Source organism: Patiria miniata, unplaced genomic scaffold, assembly GCF_015706575.1.
Source record: "Patiria miniata isolate m_02_andy unplaced genomic scaffold, ASM1570657v1 HiC_scaffold_3, whole genome shotgun sequence".
In the NCBI taxonomy this organism is placed as follows: domain Eukaryota; kingdom Metazoa; phylum Echinodermata; class Asteroidea; order Valvatida; family Asterinidae; genus Patiria; species Patiria miniata.
In genome coordinates this window covers 22,248,758-22,269,277 of record NW_024037069.1, presented here as the reverse complement: position 1 = coordinate 22,269,277, position 20,520 = coordinate 22,248,758, and the positions used below count along the sequence as shown (strand labels likewise).

The 20,520-nt window shown below is 38.4% G+C and overlaps 1 protein-coding gene across 1 annotated transcript in view; it reads left to right on the top strand.

The window, feature by feature from the left end:
* Window positions 1-1,029: 1,029 nt before the first annotated feature.
* LOC119737047 (C-Maf-inducing protein-like) overlaps window positions 1,030-20,520 on the top strand; it is a 59,714-nt gene continuing 40,223 nt past the window's right edge. The window contains exons 1-4 of the mRNA XM_038211118.1: window positions 1,030-1,900; window positions 12,918-13,046; window positions 15,834-15,956; window positions 18,480-18,569. Coding sequence (XP_038067046.1) covers window positions 1,712-1,900; window positions 12,918-13,046; window positions 15,834-15,956; window positions 18,480-18,569 — 531 coding nt within the window. The 5' untranslated portion in view covers window positions 1,030-1,711. The remainder of the gene's footprint in view (window positions 1,901-12,917; window positions 13,047-15,833; window positions 15,957-18,479; window positions 18,570-20,520) is intronic.

Genomic DNA, 20,520 nt, shown 5'->3' with positions numbered 1-20,520 from the left:
ACATTATATAGACTCATTGTACTTTCTAAAAAATGAAAAAAAAATGCTGTACCACGAAGTGGCGTATCCCAATACGCCACTTTACACGCTAATTCCCTGCTATGACGTACGTCACAAACGAGCGTGACATAAAAAAAATGGAATTTAGCGTTTCACGAACCGGCGTATCTCCGTATCTGGCACACGGCCACTATTACGCGCGTTGCATGACATACGATAAACATGATAAAAATCTGTTTCACGAAGTGTGACGAATAACTTTGGAGCTGAATTTCTCAAAAACTAAGTAACTCAGATGTACACGGATTACATACAATAAAGTTTAATCTATAATTTAATAGCAAAAACGAAACAGCTTGAATTCTTACACATGGCGTATATGGAATGAGCCTACAAAATAATGACCAACTTTAAATCGGTTTTTCTCGAAACACACAAAAAATGCGATACGTCGGTTCGTAGTGCAATCGACGTTTCAATTTCATTAAGAACAAAAACTGTCCTCAGCGAGGGCGCACCGTCATGCCGTCGCCACGATTTGTTCTAGGGGGTGCAAAGCACATTTCCGGCCCCCTCAAAATCCATATCCTTGTACTGTCTTTAGCGTAATATTCCCAAATTATCATATATTTTTTTCGAGGATGGGCGGGAGACATTTACCCCCCCCCCTGATACCCCTGCAGCGCAGACGGCCATTTTGTTAAATGTTTATTAAAGTTATAGCAAATATGACTTGACACCTCTTTTCATTTTATTTTTTCTCCCTCCCCCTTACCCCATCCTGCATGGCCTGGCAACGTCCATGCGCACCGTACAGTGTTCAATCCAGAGACATCGGCGTCCGATCAAAGCCACCAATAATATTACGTTGCATACGCTATTTTCATTTGCGTGGTTTATTCACGCAAGTTGACAGGCGATCATGCGCACGCATCTTCTTCTTTTTTAATGCACGCATCACACAGGGGAAAAAAATCAGCTTTGTGGCTGTACTGTATATTTATGCATTGCAATACGGTCGACCGGTCGTACGTACGTACCTACGTAGCGATGAAAACGTAGCTGCAAAACGTATAGCATACATTTTCACTGACGTACGTGACATGTACACGTATTTATGCATGGATTCTACACACTACACATACAATGTACACGCAGTGCACTGCCAGCTATCAAAATTCGTCGAATGTTTACATCACATCCGAGTGAACGTTTTCATCGAAAACAGGAGCCTTTTGGAATAAATTCTTCCGACCAACACTCCAGAACAAGCAAAATCTATCCATAGGATTTACATGTCGGAGAAAGATGCGTACATTTCACGGTGAGACGTAACTGTTCGGTTTTTGCGGGTTTCATTTTGATCGTACTCGTAGTCGTAACCTACGTCCCATATTTTGTGGTTCCCGACATTTTGTCACACGTCTGGGGTGTATCGCGAAGTCGGTTGTTTGCTGCATGCTACGTGCTGGTTCGTGATCGCCAAGCTTGTTTTGGTTTCACTGTCACTGTGGTCAGATCTAAAGTTCCTCTTTTATTGATACTCGATTGTTTTCCTTCACGGCAATTTGGAGATTTCACCGAGACAGTGAATTTATCGGTGTGAATCACGGCTGAAAAGTTGGGCATTGGTTTTGGCCGTCATTTTTTGCCTTCGCCCAATTCATCGCCAACAACAACATCCACCACGGCGGGGTTTCTGAAGGCTGGTATGGCACAGACGAATGGGACGCTGTACTGTGGTGAACTTAAGTACAAAATGCTGCACGAAGGTGCCATACAAGTGTGCAGGATTAACCACGCCAGCAATGTGGTGAACAAGATAATGAACATGAAATTCCTCCGGAGGTGGGAAACGCACCAGATTGTCCTGGGAGAGAGTACTCTATATTCATTAACAGTAAGTACACGAAGCACTACAATTCACACAAAAATACTGCGAAATTAACATGAACATAATTAATTGTAGGGCCTATACTACAAGTCTGGAATTTGGAAACAGTTAATTGACTCAATTTGATTTGATTGATTTAGCTTTCAGAAATGACACTTGTTTTTACCATTTTAACCTAGGCCTAATTCAATTATTTGCCATGTTTCCATTTTTTTTCTTTCTTTGTTTACACTTGGTGAAAGTAACTTTCTATTTCTTTGCAGAAATTTCCTTGAATTTGATCATAACCCTTCAGTTGCCAACTTAATAAGGTGTTTCATGGCAATATGTGTCATCTTGCCGACGGGGCAATTTTAGTTAAACGCATTGCTGTGTGCGCACCGTCGATGGAAAACTTTGGCACTTCCAAGTCATCATGCGGTCATTCCAACATGCGCCCTCATCTAGTATGTGTCTAGCAACGCCTGTTCTTTTTGCCCCTTGAACAAGATGACACATATTACTGTGAAACACTTTATTCAGAATATTGGACTTAATTGAAAGATCGATAAGCGTATAATCGATGGAAGGGATGTTTAAAAAAATCATGTTTAATTTCGTACAAGTGGAGGATCTGCAGTAAGTGTACAGTGAGAAAGTTAAAGTTTTTTTTTGGTAAGGTCAAAGACATGTTATGTTCTCTGATATTCATGATAAGTTGTAAAAGTCAGGGTTTGATTATGGTTGAAAAGAACTTGAATTGTTGCATCCTACCGATGTTATGACATTATAATAAAATATGGTAGACCACATAGCGCAGAAAAAAGTGTACAACTCTAGTAATTATAATTTGTATTGATACAATGATAGACAAACACAATTTTCTTACAGTAACCTTATGTAAGAAAATTGTTTTCACAAAAACTGTTACCCTTTCAACAAAATTCATCAGACTGTTTTTGTTGAATATAGGACCAGATGCCCAATTGAATTAAATCTTTGTGTACATGTACATGTACACATTCACTGCTTATTGCCTGCAGCAACATATTCAACATAATGATAGTTGATACAGGACAGAGGCACATGTATTGGACTCGTGTATGACCAAAAAGAGTGGAAATTTTAGCAGAGTATGCCATGTGATTGACGTCACTCTCTTAAAATTTAATGACCCAAGCAATTGAGATTTTTATCAGCAATGCTGAACCCCAACCTGCCACAAAGCTGGGTTACGTGCCTTGCCTTTTATTAAAATTAAACATGGGACAGCGTGCACGGGTTATTATCTGAATTAATTTGTTGAAAAAAAAAAGTGTGTGTGCTGTGCGTCCCTGGCAAAGAGAGAGCCAGGAAATGCATGGTTTGATGACTTTCTGTGAATATTTGACAGAATCTCTCAGCAGATCGGTAATTATGAAAATGAGGTGCTGTAAAAATTGGTTGCCTGGGACGTAGGAGGAAACGAAACCATAGAATTTAAATTGTAGTTACTGACTTATGATGAGTAGTCGTAAGCGTGAAACTACTTTGTAAAGCTGGGGTATTGCACAATACTATAGCACGTCTGTTTTGAAATGGCTCATTTAGCATGATTTGTTTGATTGTGAAAAGTGGGAAACAAAAAGTACTTATAATTTATCATACTCAGTGCTGCTTAGAATTATATCATACTGCCGTAAATTGACATCTGAAACAGTGTGAGGTATGATTTGAAGTAAATTGAAAGGAAAAATAGAGTAGGCTACATTTGTATTTTCTTGTGATTCAGAGGCATGGATGTACTGTACATCCTTATTTCCTTTTTTTGAGGGGGTGTGTGAAACTCTTTTTGTGGCCCCTGGAGCAGCTGAATATTTTGATGACATTTCGCTGTCTCATTTCGATGACATACATCTTCTGCTGCTATTTTCTTTCAATGGAAAATCGAGACCTTTCAGTCCATCATCAGTGTGTGACTAAGTGAGTCCCTAAGGTTTACTTCTGAGCTTTTCTTCATGTAGTGAAGGACCCAACTAAGGATTCCTACTTTGTTATCATAGAGCACGGATGTTTATATATTAAAAAAAAAAGAGACAGTGTCATTAAATTTGGATGGAAGTGGCAATATATCACAGAAAAAAATATGGTTGTATTTTATGTACATTTGTTGACCTGTATGTTATATTGTGGTGCCAACTTGCAATAAATCTGTGCAGCGATGAAGAAAATCTTTAAATGTCAAATCTCTAGGATGTTATGCACAGTTGCAATTTTTAAATTTTTTTTAATGGAATTGATGGCAGTCAATATAAAAAAACGGGCATATTAGTCATTTTGCTGCGGAAGAAATCTTTCTATCAGGGAATTCCAGCGGGAGTGAGAGTACTTGGTCTTATCGGCCGATCCAGCATGGTCCCTTTACTGAACACAAGATAAACACTGATACATGGGTTTGACAGAGATGCGTGATAAGAAACGCTGACAGTATGGAGACAGTTCAGTATGTCAGTGCAGCCATCTACATGTAGATGCGTATTTTTTTATGCGTTGTGTGCTGAGTACTAGTGCAACTGGAATCAATTGCAGTGAGTTTTCATATATCTGAACTAGATGTTCATCAGCTGAAACCAGTTGTGAATATTTTTTTCTGCTACATTTACTTCTTGTAGGGAGGGATGAGAGACAAAAATAATTGAAATCATTCAGTACTAAAAACAAAAATAACCAAAAACACACACACACACACACACCCAGACTTGTTTCACATATCTAGTGTGGACTTTCCTTTCTTTTCGTGTAGTTAAGGAACACCAGTGGAAAAACTCATTTTTCTCAAACTGTGAAAACTCTTACAACCCAATTTTTTTTCAATGATTCCCTTTAGTGTTTCTCTTCATTCTGCTACAGATAAACCTAACCCAAAAATGCCTCTAAACCTGTTTTCCAGAAATGGGGAAACACTGTGTGGACGTGGGCAAGTCCACACTTCGTCACTGCTACCTACATTATGTGGACGTCTTTTGTTCGGAAGTCCACACTGCGTATGTAAGACAAGCTCACGTGCGCAGGTTTATTTATACTCTAACTTTTTTGCAACAGCTCTCATTGGTTTTGTACACGTTTTCGAATCGAGGTCGTCCTCGATTTGGTTCCTGTCCTCAATTCATCTATGATGTTGCACGTGTGTGTCCTCGCCTCCTCGGCTTACACAGCCCATTGAGAAACCTATAAAAACAACTATATTCATTCGAGTAACCCCAATGTGAAATGATTTTATTCAAGATCATTGTCGGGGACATGTTGTCTCAGGAACATTTGGCAGTGTGCCCGACCCTTTCTTCGTACTTGCTCATAAAAATGCATCTGATTGCCCTTTGAAACTATCTAATCATCTGGCAAGTATGTAAATTCCAGTTTTGTTGCGTGTATATTTACGTGTATGTCTGAGGCTTTGCACTTTCATGCATCCTGCTTTCCCGTGATACTTCAGGAAGTGGTTACAGGCAGGTCACAATTGTATGTGCGCATCAACACTGTTTATCCAAAAGGAAAAGATAAGTAAATAACAAAGATTTAAACGGCTGTTGATTTCCTCAGTTCTAAGTGTATTTTTGGAAAAATGTTGCAACCTGACGCCACATTTTTCTTCATATATCATCTCAATGAAGTAGTACCGGTACTACAATGAAGGTCATTCATTGCAAAAATGATGGAAAGACATGAATCTCGGACTGAGAACCATTTCCAATCTTGTTAAGAAAATGTTCTTGACTCTCCATAGACTTTGTACACAATCGCGGAAGTGACATCAGGTTGCAACATGTTTCCCGTATTTTTTAATTAATAAAGGGATACTGCACAAAGAAGACTGTCACTAATGTCATTGCATTTTTGCCACAAAAATGAATAATGTTGGGCAAGAACTAAAGATTTGAAGATACTGTATAATTGTTAGTGTCTTGTCGAGAAATGCGGTGTACAAAATCTATGCACATGTACATGTACCTGTAAGACAACACCAGAGAACCTAGTATTCAGATACTATAATATCATTGAGATGGCATGAGAAATTGTGTGCATGTACAATGTACATGTACGTGTATACAAAATGTATACATGTACATTTACGTGTTCATGTTTGTACCAGTACAATGTTCAAAATGTATACTTCCTGATTAATATTGAAATGACTCAGTGCCCTGGATTAGAAAAAAAAAGAAGTCTTCGCAAAACAAATGTTATACATACGTGTATTTACTCTAAGTGGTCAGTTCTTTCTTTGTCACATCCCAGTCATTAAGTTAGTTTTTAACATGTGGATGTACCTAGGTACTTAAAAAACAATGGTTAAAAGAGATAAATGGGTCTGTTTTATTAAATTATAGTGACAATTCCATAGATGTACACAGTGCTTTAATCAATAAAGAAGAGAGGTATTGGAGAAAACAGAAAAGTTGTATACACTGTACGTGTACACATATATAGGTTGGTACTTTCACATGTGATGCATGTACACGAAGAATCAAATTTTGCCATTGTAGTAAACATGCACGATCTTGCGTGTGATATCAGGGATGAATTTAGCAGCTGCTAGTCCTGCTCCTCGCCAAGAAAATAAAGCCCAGATTGTGTTACCAATTTGCCGTTTTCCATGCCTCGGCTACAAATCAGTAATGGAATACATCGACGTCTTATAAGCTCCCTTGTTGAAAAGTAATGAATGAGATGTCCTGAATGGCTGTCGACGCTAGGGGCAAACATCACGCATATCAATTGGGGGCATATCATATTTTATTCGTTCATCAGTACCGTTTGGTTGATTGGCGTTATGGAGAACAGAGCTGGCTAAGTTGAACTGCAAACCATAATCAGGATCAATGTAGGCTTCGTTCACTGTTGCACTTAAACATCAGTCACATTAATGATCGCTCAGATCATCCCGGGGTGATAATCGCAAACTGAATCAAATGTATGTCAGAACTAGAACATTCAACAACATTTTTTTTTCCCCAGGACTATCAAGAATTGGAACAGTCTCCCACCCTGCGTCATAGAATCTGGGAAAACATCTCACTCAAAATTAAGAGTGGAACTTGTCAAATTGCTCAGTGGTTCCAAATAGTTACTTGTTTATGTTGTCGAAAACATGTCCAGCTCCACGTCCAAAAACTAACCGAACAAGTTGGTGTGATGTTTTGTGATGGATGCCTTGCCAACTATACTCCAGTAGAACGCCACTATAACGAACACGATGGGATCCATAAAAAATGTTCTTTTATAGTGGTCTTTGTTATAGTGATTGTATGAAGCCCAGGAAGGGACAGGGTGGGGAAAACAAATATACGTTGCTAATTCGTTCCCACGATTTGGCTAATTCGTTCCCACAAATTACTATTTCGTTCCCACGAATTACTATTTCGTTCCCATGAATTACTATTTCGTTCCCACGAATTACTATTTCGTTCCCACGAATTACTATTTCGTTCCCACGAATTAGGCCTACTAGTTCGTGGACGAATTAGTAATTCGTTAGAACGAATTAATTCATGGGAACAAAATATTAATTCGTGGGAACGAATTAATATTAGCAACGTAAAAAAAAAATTCCACCCTATCCCTTCCCGGGCTTCATATGATTGTGCATTATAATGTACATATGTAGAAGTTACTATTTCGGGAGCCAAAGAGGATGTTCGTTTTAGCCAAATGTTTGTTATAGCGGCGTTTCAATGTATTCAGATTCAGATTAAGATACATGTGAACAACGTTTGATCTTAAACTTTGAGACTATCATGACATGAATTTTACACTGGACTACACTGAGTTCCCAACAACAGAAACTTAACCACATCAACAAAAAATCCAAAATTCTGGCTTTTTTTTTATAAGCTAAAACGGCAGCAACACTGAAGTATCTGCCTTGAATGACATCACAGTGTTGGTCATAAATTTATGGAAAGTAAAATTAGCATAAAAACCATTGGACAATGGGCACAAAGGTGTATTTTCAAGGATTGCATTAAAACAGTTGCATTTCATGGGCCCTTTAACTTTAAGTAATGAAGACAGTTTGTCCTCATTTCCACGATCATCAAGAGCCAAACCCCTCGGTTGCTGTCATCTGGAGTGTGACTCTAATTGATAGCTGTCTTATTACTAGATGCTCAACACAGCATAACCATCGGGATTGATGTGGCAGGGTACATGTACAGTGCATAATATGGGCTATCATCCCCTGTCAAACCATTGTCAGCCAGCAGTAATTATGTGAGCTGTGCACTGTCTTATTGCAACGGACAATTTCAACAAGGGGTTTTTAATGGGCCGTTCAAATTTCAGACAGTATTGGCAAATGTACATTTGTACATGTATGCAGCCTACTTTCTTCAACCTGAAACTTCCTGGTACCCCGGTTCAACCTGAAACTTCCTGGTACCCCGGTAGTATTAAATTGTATCATGTGTTATTTTTATATTGCTTATGGTTACAATATTTATGTGGATAGCCAAGTGGACATGTACAGAAGTACCGGTATGTACCGGTATACATCGTGTACAGGTACATATGTACAGTGTACATTGAAAAGATTGTTGCCAAATTGTTATAAATACGGGTCATTCCGCCTGGTTGGGACACAATGTGCGACATACATGTACATGTATGACCACATTATGAAAAGGATGAATGCCTTGCTTGTAGTTGCTCTACATAATACTTGTTGTTGGGTGTTTCTCTACTGCAGAAAGTGTTTAATTATTTGAATGTACATGTAGTTTGCCAAAAATATGAGCAAAAAAGTCATTCAGACGTAACATTGACACTTTGTCAATGTGAATGTGATAATGTTAGTAATTGTACGTGTACATGTATGTACAGGGGGGGTATTTGTGGTTTGAAGTAAAGCACACACGTTTCACAGTAAATTATGCCGCCTGATGGGTGAAGTTTATGTGCACATGTATGTACAGTACATGTATGTTGCTGTATCAGCGCCGCACAGGTACCGACCGTAGGCCCACTGTGTTTATTTTAGGCAAGGTACAAGTACATGTACACAATGTATACACAGACACCCAGTCGTGTTCACACCGTCCTATTGTTCCTCTGTTATTTGTACAGTGTACTTTAACTTTTTAGGAAGACTCCCATAGGTTTTGTGCACGACCTCAATCTCGGACGTTTGCTGGGAATCGTGGACGATATTGTTCTCTTTTGTTCTCTGGTATTTTTCGTCCACGGTTTGAATAGATGAACACCCCCATCCAAACGTGTACGTGTACAGTGTTAGTGTTGTACACTTGTAAGAGGCACATTTTCATGCACTTTATTTTCGGGGTTCCCTGCTGCGGTACATGTATGCCTCACACTTGCACTTACTGTGTGCACATTATAGTTCAAATGCAATTTACATCTGTATGTGCTTTTGATATGCAGCGATGACTTATGTTTAAAAACCAAAGGGGACTTTTCATTGTAAATTTTAGTGGAAGCGGTAAACACTTGTTTAAATTGCAGCTTTGCATTTTTTTAAATGAATTCCACACATTCATCTACCGTTGCCCTATAAAAGTATGAATAACCACGCTGTTGTAACAAATTTGCTAAAAAATAGAATCGAGATGATGGACAGAAATATCCATAATCCTGCCAAACTATGGAAATTTATAATCCACATGATCCATGCTCCAGACAATAATCTGCTGCGAGTGCAAAATATTACAGAGACGAAGGTCCCCTGATAAAACTACTGTATCACACTAGAGCTTTTACAATACACGTACAAAAAGTCAATGCACTGTAGTCATCAATAATTAAAATGTCATTGCATGTAATAAATAAACAAGTTGTCATGGTAACAGGAATTGTGTAAATGTCATATATGTGGTTAAAAGAAAAACACATGTATGTACTTTACATATCATTCATGCACATATTGTGTCTTTACCAACAGCCAGAATTGAATGCCAGAATACAAAAAAAATGTGGCTTTATTTTTAAGAACAGATGTGAGGAGAAAATATGTGACAATACCTCATGTAAACATGTAGATCTTTTCAGTCATTTTAAATGTAAAGAGACTCTTATTTGCAATGTGATGACAGTGTGTACACACACTCTTGTTTTACTATACTCCTGAGGACAATGCTTTGTGTTTCCCTTTGTCCCTGTAATATAACACTCTCCCATAGACTAAGCACACAAACCTACTACAGAGGACCGTTTTGAACAAAAGACCAACGCCCAAGGACTGAAAGGATCTGTTGTTCTCCCTTTGTGTGTCTGTCCTTGGGGGTTATGTAGAACAAGTACAAATGTAGTACAGGTACCGATACCTACGTACATTGCAGTGTCTGTCTCACATGGGTATGTGGGTATTAACCAAAAAATTTTCAATGCATGATATTACATGTACACAAAATGTGAACAGACATTTTAGGTATTGAATTTGTATTTGAGTTTGTGCACAGATGGGCACATAATATTGATTTTATTGAGTATCAATTTGTATCAAATGTTGATGTGCCAGTTTCAATATTGTCACTCATTGTAAATGCTACAAATTTGAATAAACACTGTTAGTCACCTTTGTGATGAATGGTACAGTGTATGTACATACATGTACATAAATGTACATGTGAAGGTGAAGGTACTGGTACATTTATACATACTACCTTTACAATTGATGAGTAATTACAAACATGTACGGTGCTATTACATGTAATTATGATCCTGTGGATGGATAGAATAAAAAGGCATCTACCGTATTAGGCCCCCCCCAAAAAAAATATTCGGTCTCTGGTCAGACCAAAGTTCCGGAATTGATGCGGCAACGTGGTTTTGGGGGGTGTTTTGCCTTTTTTTTTTTCAAGCTTGGATTGTACAGACAAGGTGGGTACTATTTTGCTTTTGTTGTGTCCTCATATACATTGGGGTACTTCATAATTTGCCTTGCGGTGCCCTTCATCATTTGCCTTGGTGCAATTTCCCCATTCCTTGGTACACAAATTTGAGGAGGTACGGCAATAGAGGGCGCTGCTGAAAAAAAAGGTTGACGCGCATGATTAAAATCGACGCGTGCGCTGACCAGAGACAGACTAATATTTTTTTTTTGGCCCTACGCCCATTTTATTTAAAATAATACATGTACAGTTGTACGTCTTAATGTTACATACATTCAGAATTAAAACACTACATGTACGTAGTACCAATGGTTGTACATATATTCACTTCAACAAAATACATGTATGTGCACATTGTACCTAGTCTTTAGGCCGAGTAAAAATAAAAACCAGTTGATCGTCCCCGCCCGCATTCTTTTTTGAAGCTACATCCTTTGTTTTTTTTCTCACCAAAAAAAGCTAACTTTTTCTTGTACTGGTATTTTGCTTTAATACATAATAGTTGGCGGTCATTTTGAACCAAAATTGGCGGCCATCTTGAATTTAAATACTTGGCGGCCATCTTGGAAAAATAATTAAAAAGAAAATATAAAGGCCGTCATCCCCCTCTTTTTGAAAAATCCCGGAGGAGTAACTGTTTTATCTTTTACTGCATCAGTAAACAAATTTGCCATATCGCGTGAAAACAGAAATGGTCAAAATACATAGTTTGCCTAAAGTTATACTCTGTTCATTCATGTACATGTACGTAGGAAAATTACATACACGTACACGTGTATGTACGTACATAAATGTACGTAGATACGTAAGAAGGTGCTGTCAGGACGATTTGTGGATAATAAACACAAGAACAACATGTTTGTTTGGGTTAATCGTTGTTGTTTTACCTCCGTTCAACTTCATTGTTTGTCCAAAATATTATAAAACCGCTTGTTAATTTTTATTTGGCTTACGTGCAAGTACAGGTACATATAGTACACGCCAACCAGAGGGTTTGTCCCTTTTTCTCTGAAAACGTATAATTTGAGTCGGTACGATGTACTAGAGATTTTTGTAATTTAGTTTTGTTACGTGGTGGACTGTGGTTTAGATTATTTTTCTCGCAGTTCTTTCCTTATCTTGTTTAACAAGTAGTTTTTTTAGGCAACACTTTCTATGGTTTGGACCCGAAAACATATACACCACAACTATGTATACATGTATTCACCACAACTTCTTTGCTTCTGCTATTGCTAGACAATAAATGATCAAACTGTTTAAATATTCAGGGGAAAAAATGTTTGATCAGCATAATTTCTTATAAATACATACATGTACATTTGTACAGTGTAGCACTTTCACGGGATTATGTAATTTAAGGCAAATATGCACCGATACAGTTTGCATGCTCTTCTGTCTAGCATGAATAATTAAGCCGGTAATATATACATGTAATTTATACACGAGAACTAATTATGGTAGCTAGAAAATGCTGGCAAGCTGGGATTTTTAGGGTTCATCAGAACCGCTCACAGTGAAATAATGACATGCTAATTATACTATCACTTATTTAAATAAAAAACAACAACCAATTTTCAGAAAATCTAACCTTTTGAACTTTGGGTCAGTACAGCCTACAGGGGAAAACGCAATTTGAATTTTTGTTTTTTAAATTTGGTAAGGCTACACGTAGCCTATACAGTCAAACTGCCAATGTTTTACCACAGAAACAGCAAAATGTGCAAACCTACAATGTATCTGGAAGATATGTCTTGGTGTTGAAAAATAATGTCAAAACCCACTTGAAAGTAAGAGGTAACATGTCAACAAACAAAAACACTCTTGCCTGTCAAATGGTTCACTAGTGGTGTGGTTGATTTGTTACTTTGTGTAACTTGCACTTGAGGACTAGTAGTAACGTGCAAATGTCTCTTATCATATCATTGTGTCATGAGAAAACCTGGATTCTGGCTGTGCCTGGTTGACAAGACTAGTCCAATAGTCAACTGGTGTGGGTTGATAGTACATGTACATGAGTTCTCACTTGAAGTCTTTGAAACTTGCAGGAAGGAGTAAATTCAGTGTTTCAGTAAATCACCTTTCAGTTTGTTATGATATGACTAACCTCTGTGTTTTTGTATTCTTTCCCGCCCCTTCCTCTTCCCCTTTTCCTTGTCCTTCAGCCCTCTGGTTTCATGGAGTATCCTCTGCCATACTGCAGCATAACAGACATCCACCCGTTGACGCGCTGGGAGGCCGGACAGAGCGCCTGCCTGCGTATTGTCCTTCACACAGGCTCTATACTGTTGCAGGTAAGATGCAGGGAGACTGGATACCAGACCTCGTATTCATGGGTCATCCTGTAAATGTTTGGTCCACTTTTTTTCCTGCCCTATTTTCCTTGTCTATTGCAGTCATTCTCCAAGAGTGATAAACCACCTACCCAACAAATAGAAATTGTTTTAAAAGTCCTTCGATTAAAATGATACCGAATAGTTTGATTGCGCTGAAAGTTCATTGAACTGCTTTAACCTGGGGCCAATTTCATAGAGCTGCTTAAGCACAAAATTTGCTTAACTAAGCACAAAAAAAAAATTTGCTTAATATAATCAGGCTATCCGCCAAAACTCCATGTGATTGTTATGCTAAGTAAACAACAGCTAAATACCAGTCACAAAAAAATGTACATTGCATGCCATTTGGGCCGGTATCCTGATTACATTAAGCACTTTTTTTGTGTGTGCTTAGGCAAAGTTTGTGCTTAAATTGGCCCCTGGCCCATTACTCCAGATGCATTGAGGTTCGACTACAACACATGTACATGTACGCTCGGCGTTTAGAGTAACTGCCGTGCTGTAGACGAGCTATTGTCGCACTCATTTCAATTAAAGGGAAAATACAACATTTGCAAACATCAAAAAACGAAATGATCAAATTACCACTAAATACCTTACTGAATTGTAAGGGACTGACAGTCTAAAGCATCCTGTAAAATCGTGGCTCCTGGTGGGCTGACATTTTCAAGAAAAAGTGTATTTTTCCAACGCTGGTCGGCCGACCAGCGTTGGAGAAAACTGGCTGTTTTTTCAAAAATTGTTCTTAATTTTTCATATTTAGTTATTCTGACTTTTCTTTGCAATTGATCACACACCTGTGAAGGGGTACAAGCCTGCTAGACTGATTCCCTGACCTTACAATTCCCCAAAGTGTATTAATTGCTTTGTTTCATCTTAAGTTGGGTCAGGGAACCAGACTACAAGAACATGATAGGTTTTCTTGGTTTTTCCAGCATCTACAAGCCCAAAACATGAAACAAGTCAGTTTAACAATATTTTATATAACGTACTAATCCTCCAAATCCATTTATTTCTGTAAATTGCAGCAAAAGCAAATGTTGTACATTCCCTTTAAGTTTAGCGTGGAAGTAGCACAGTGTCTAGAACAGGCCTAAGATTGCCCTACCACAAAACTCATACGGTTTACATTGTGCAATGCTAGAAAATATGCAACTTTGCAATTTCAAAATAAATACTTTCAGGGTGCCATGCCCAAATTTGAGCATGTTTTTCTCTGGCGTTTTTTAAATCTAGACAACATTTATACATACAGTTGATAAACATGCATATTTCCTCCGGCCATGTTGAAGTCATATCCTCATGGCAGGCAGTTTGATAATTTGATTCGTTTGAAAGGCAAGCTTCATTGCTTCCATCTGCGTGTTGATGGCAAATTTTCAATTGAAATTGTCCTGCTGCATGTAGCCACTCTGTATATTAATAACCAAAAAATATTATTCAGTCTCCAGATGGTTGCAACAGATTTTTTTTATATTTTCAGTCTGGCACGTGAGTCATTTTTATATTTTCCAAAGAGTCACAAATGAGGTATGTGTCGTAAACATAATGGTGGTCATATGATGAGGTATAATCATTTAATATTACTGTGTCGAAATCTGAACTTTGTTCGTGATCTGAAAAAGGCAACCCTTCTAAGGCTTGGGCCATGAAGTGATAAAAAATGTGATATTAAAATATTGCATGCATGCTGCAATAAATTTGCCATGAACATGCAAATTTACCACAGAATCTATCGTAATGAAGATATTGCATGTCCCAAGGCGTGAAAAAAAATGTGTTCTGGCCACATCACAGTGGGCAGGTCAAAAATGTAGTGAGGTACTTAAATGTGGTTTGCAAATGTTTGAAATCTTCTTAGAGTAAGGCCAAAAAAAAAAATATTCGGTCTCTGGTCAGACCAAAGTTCCGGAATTGACGTGGCCACGCGGCTTTTTTTTTTTGGGGGGCTTTTTTTTTTTTTCCTTCAAGCTTGGATTGTACTGACAAGGTGGGTACTATTTTGCTTTTTTGGTGTCCTCATGTACATTGGTGTCCTCCATAATTTGCCTTGGTGCTTTCGATCATTTGCATTGGTGCAATTTCCCATTCCTTGGTGCTCTTTGGTAAAAAAAAATTGAGGAGGTGCGGAAATAGAGGGCGCTGTTGGAGCTACCGCAGAACATTTTGGAAAAAAAAAAAATTCGACGCGCATGATTAAAATCGACGCGCGCTGACCAGAGACCGACTTATTTTTTTGGGGGCCTAACCACTGATTTTTCTTGAGTCTCGTGTTGGACATGATATGTTTTGTGGCAGGCTCACTGGGCGTACCCTACACTTCTAACATGTTACATCAACATTCATATATTCTTTGCACCACACACTCGAACCATGCACTGCCCCTTTGTGATGCAAATGATGTGGGAGATAGTATTTGATGAGCAGATGATGTCCTTCACTTTTACAAGCATGACACAAAGATTCTACCTAGGGCAATGAAATTAAAGTATCCATGGCACCACATGCAAATTACGTGTATGCAAACGGGAATTGGTGACATGTAGTGCTGTGAATTCACGAAAGTTGAACACAATTCAATTTTGGCAAAATATGCAGCGAATGTTTGTTGACGTCGGATCAGTTTCGTGAAGAACGAACCAGCCTTTTCAAGCTCATTTTCATGTGCGTATGTTTTACCATACAACTGCCATAGGGATGTGTACATTCATGTTCCACCTTTCTTTTTTTATGCACGACCTGCAGGCGGCCAACTTGTACGTTCGTGATCAGTGGCTTCACTCCATGCAATGGAAACGCGCAATCCACAGATACAAGAAACTGCTGTGCAATACCACAAGACCAGACGTCTTCATGAAAGAAGTCAAGGTACTGTACCTCAAACTTTGTAAAGAAAGGACCATCTTCAATTCGTTTGTTAGCCCAGCTATGTGGTTGGCCTCGTTCATGTTAGATGAAGTGGTTAAACACTATTCTACGAGTAGAATAGAAATGATTTAAAATATCAGACATGAGATCATCAGAAAATACGCAGCGTTTTAGTTGGTGACCCGCCTGACTGTTTTTTTTGGATGAGCAAGTTTCAAAATGGAGAATTTACAAAATCACGTGTACAATTCAGCTCAGAGTTAAATTTCAAACTGCGTAATTTATGTTTTGATCTGGAATGAAAAGGTGTTAATATCTTATGAAATACAGAAGACTGTTCCCCCCCCCTTCATTTCCGATCTGGACTCGGTATTGACACCTTTAAAATGCAAGTTGAAACACTAAAATAAGGGCTGCAAAACTTGACATTGCATACGAGAGTCCATGTACATGCACTGTGAAGTACATTGTCATTGACACCCTGTGCGTTGTGATGCTTGGAGGTTTTATGCAGAGGGTGTCAGCGTGTGGTGTCGATGAAGACGTGTGGCTCACACATGAGCATCGGCAGAATAAACATGGCGCTGATGACGATATTGAGAGATCCATGCCTGCCATGGAATGCATCAATGCGAGCTCCTAGCAGCGGATAGGAAGGTGTTTCCGCGAAAAAATGCAAAGGATGTTCATGTCAAGTGTACATAAACATGTCAAAATTCTTTTACTTGTTCTCAGAACGTACTTAAAACTGTAGACAGCACAATAAATCGAAACTCAAATTGCAGGACCAATTTTGAATGAAGTTTTGCCTGTAGCACTTTTAAAATCTAAGATATATGAAAGTCTAGTCATAAAGCTTTCTTTGAGTACAAGAATCATTCAAATCAGTCATGTACTTTTCAAGTTACAGGAATTTGAACACAAATACCGTTTTAAAGTTCTGTCCACGGATCATAAAAAAGTAAGTGTTCTTTCAGCAAAACGAAAACAATTCACATAGGGATGCATGTGAATTGTTTTCGTTTTGCTGAAAGAACACTTACCTTTTTTGTGATCCGTGGACAGAACTTTTAAAACGGTGTTTGTGTTCAAAATTCTGTAACTTGAAAAGTACATGAGTGAGCACTTTAAATGATTCTTGTACTAAAAGAAAGTTGATTGATTGGGCTTTCATATCCTAGATTTTGAAAGTGCTACAGGCAAAACTTCATTCAAAAATTAGTCCTGCCATTTATGGTTTTTTTTTTTTTTTTTTTTAACTCACCCTGTGTTTTTCTCACAGTACAAATATGTTAGACGGTAGAAAAATGCCCAACATCTGACCATATTATAGCTCTAGTAAAAGTCTGGTATCCTGTTCCTGTCTGTCCATGGCTGACTGTCTGTTAGATCTGAGGGTCAGGAAACCAGACACCAAGCCTAAAGTGTAATCATAGTCACTGTAAACCCTTTGGGTAGATCTCACACGCGGTAAACGAATCATCTGATCATCCTTCCGTTTTTTTTCCCCGTAGTCTTTTGAAACAAATATCCGAGGGTGCTTCTCTCTTCTGACAGCTGTTCACATTTAATGCTTTCCTTGGGGCCTCCAGCAAATGGGAAAATCGACTTTGCCGGCTTTAACTTGTTCCCTCTCAATTCAGTCATCATCCATGTTTTGCAATTGTATCCGGATTTGAGTCGGGGAGGAGGCAAGAGAAATGGGAAATTTAAAAAAAAAAAAATTCAGAAATTTGAATGTTGTTGAAAAGTTGAACAAAGAAATTGACAGGAGCGGGGTTTGAACCTGCGACCTCCGGATTACCGTTCCGGTGCTCTAAAAGACAAATGCTGAAACAAAGGTACATTTTGCATCAGTTGTGAAGTGTTGGCACTTTCAGTTACAAAAAAAGAGACACATTGTCTTCATTGATGGAAATGTTGAAAAGGGGAACTCTCATTAATTAACCCTTACTCTCTGAGGGTAGTTTACTGCATGTCAGTTGGTTATGCCAATGCCCTCCAGCTGCAGTATATTGGCAGATAGTTTTATTAAACAGTGAAGGCTCCAATTGGCAGGAGTTGGAGGCCCTGGAGGGTGCCTGATACTGACCAGCTGGGGGCACTCACTTTGTTATCAGAGGACTCTCATTGTTCTCTGTGGCATGTATTGGAATGCCTGTCCAGTTACCCTTGAAATGACATGGCAGATATTGGAGGGCCATGCAAAAAACATAGGAGATTTTCTTGAGGCACATATTGGCATGCATTGGAGGGTCTAGTAGGGTAAGGGTTAATGAGCAAATTTTCCTTGACCAAAACATACCATTCACCCATTGTGATGGTATGAATCTTATTCATTCCATTCTGGCCATCCTGTTTCTTTTGCATATAAACGTATATGTAAGATACAACTGAGTTAGACAATGTCAAATAAAATAGTTCTGGGCCCCCATCACTCTGCGTTGTGACAAAGACAAACCTGTAGTTGTTTATATTAATTTCATGAAAGTAAAATTTTCTCTCTTTTTTTTTTTTTGGCAGGCAATGGTAGACATGACATTGACAACCTGTGTGCAAGACCAGGCCGTTTATCAAGTGCCACTGGAGATCGTCTCAGACATTCTGTCACAGGTAAGAAAGACCCAAGGGTGTCGACAGTCTCTCCCCCCCCCCCCCCCCCCCCTCCCAAAAAAAAAAAAATTAACAAAATCTTTTTCAATGATCTGTTTGCTCAGAGATTATGAGAGAAAATTGTCATGCTTTTTCTTTTTGTGAGTCTCAAAAAAATACTGCCAGGGATCTTTGTGTTAATGCTGTACACTTCAAAACCTGCAAAGAATAGCTCTAGTATGGCACAGCGTAGGCCTGCCATAGGCTTTATTCACGAGTCGGCCATGTTGAATTGAAAGCGAGGTAAACATTTTCATTTTTGGAACTTGGGAATAGAAATGAAAGCTGTGAAAATAATGTTATTTACAAATTAATGCCAGTCTTCTCTGATGAATAATTTTAAATTTGTGATTGAACATACTAATGTTCTAAGCCACATAAAAAAATTGAAAAGTACCGTACATTGTATCTCATTGGAATTTAAAGAACAAACACAATAGAACAAAATTCACCTCAGCTCATCAATTTTTATTCAGACAAATTTGGTAACCGGAAAACGTTTTGTCTCTAGCTCACTGCAATTTCTGATGCCGACATTTGAACTCAAATTATATGTGTTTGCGTAGAAATTACCTGTTGAATATTTCTGATCATTTTTGCCATTAGACCACATCACATGTAGCTTGTACTGTTCACAATGTTTAATGCCATTACAATGCATGTCAGAATCTATTTCATTAAAAAAAAATAAGTTACACAACGAACCCCATGTGAATGCTTTTTTTGGCTTGAACCGATTCCTGATGGTTTTAATGTCAGAGTGATTAGCATAAAATATCATCCAGGGCCTTCCTATTCTTGCGATCCCCATCTCCCTGCATCCACACTGCTCCTTCATGCATCATCATTAGTCAAATCACCACAGTCATGTCCGATGTGAAGTAGGTAGCCCATATATTCAACACGTCTCCTGTCATCTGACGGAGGAAGCAATATTTAATGAAAAGCTGAGCTCACACAGCGTGCGTGATGGGCATTAACATGTACATTACCATTCATTTTTTTCTCATCATAATTTCGGTTGGATAGGAATCGTGTTGTGTTTTTTTTTGTAATTGCAATGTAAAGACAGTGTTGATATTTAATGAGGTCTTTGCACATGTTGCACAGTGTATCGGTAGTATCTTACGGGTAAACATCAGTTGCTTTGAAGGAACATAGGATCATGTGCTCTTTTTTGTATGTTTTGCATTTGAAGCAACAAACTTGCTCAAAATCTTAAGTATTGTAGGGTGCATTTATAAGGCCAAAAAATAGTTCTGCTTCCGGTTTCCCTACCTACATTTGCACCCTATTCTGATAGCCCCTACCCTATTTTTTTTTATGGGAAAAATGAGGAAAAAAAAGACACCCAAAACCATAGATTTCTACCTTTTACCCTTGACTACACGCAGACGCCTCCATATGATCGTACACAAAAAAAATTGGCGAAAAGAAAAAAAATTCCCTACCTACCTACCCTATTTTCGAATGCCATGTAATCGGAAGCAGAACTATTTTTTTTTGTGGCCTAATCAACTAACCTGCCTGGAAGGTTTTGCTCAGCCACTACTGTATAGACATTTTGTGAAACATGCAACAAAAAAAAGCATGGTAACGCATGCAAAAAAAGTGTGCCTGATTAAAATTTAAAAGCACCTACAGTGAGTCGGAACGATAGCATTTCACGGGGTATTTGGTGCCATCCCTGTTTTTACTTCTATCTAACAAGCCCAGCGATGAAGAACATTTCAGCCTGGTTCAAACAATGTCAAATGTGCATGTACTTATGATAAGATGCATCGCACTGCGTTGGCTTTTCAATTTTGTGTGTTCGCAGGCAGAGTGATTATCATTTGGATTGGAAGACAAGTGTCGTCATTCGGATGATATTACGGGGGTGGTCGTAAAGCCGGGGTACATGTAATGACGA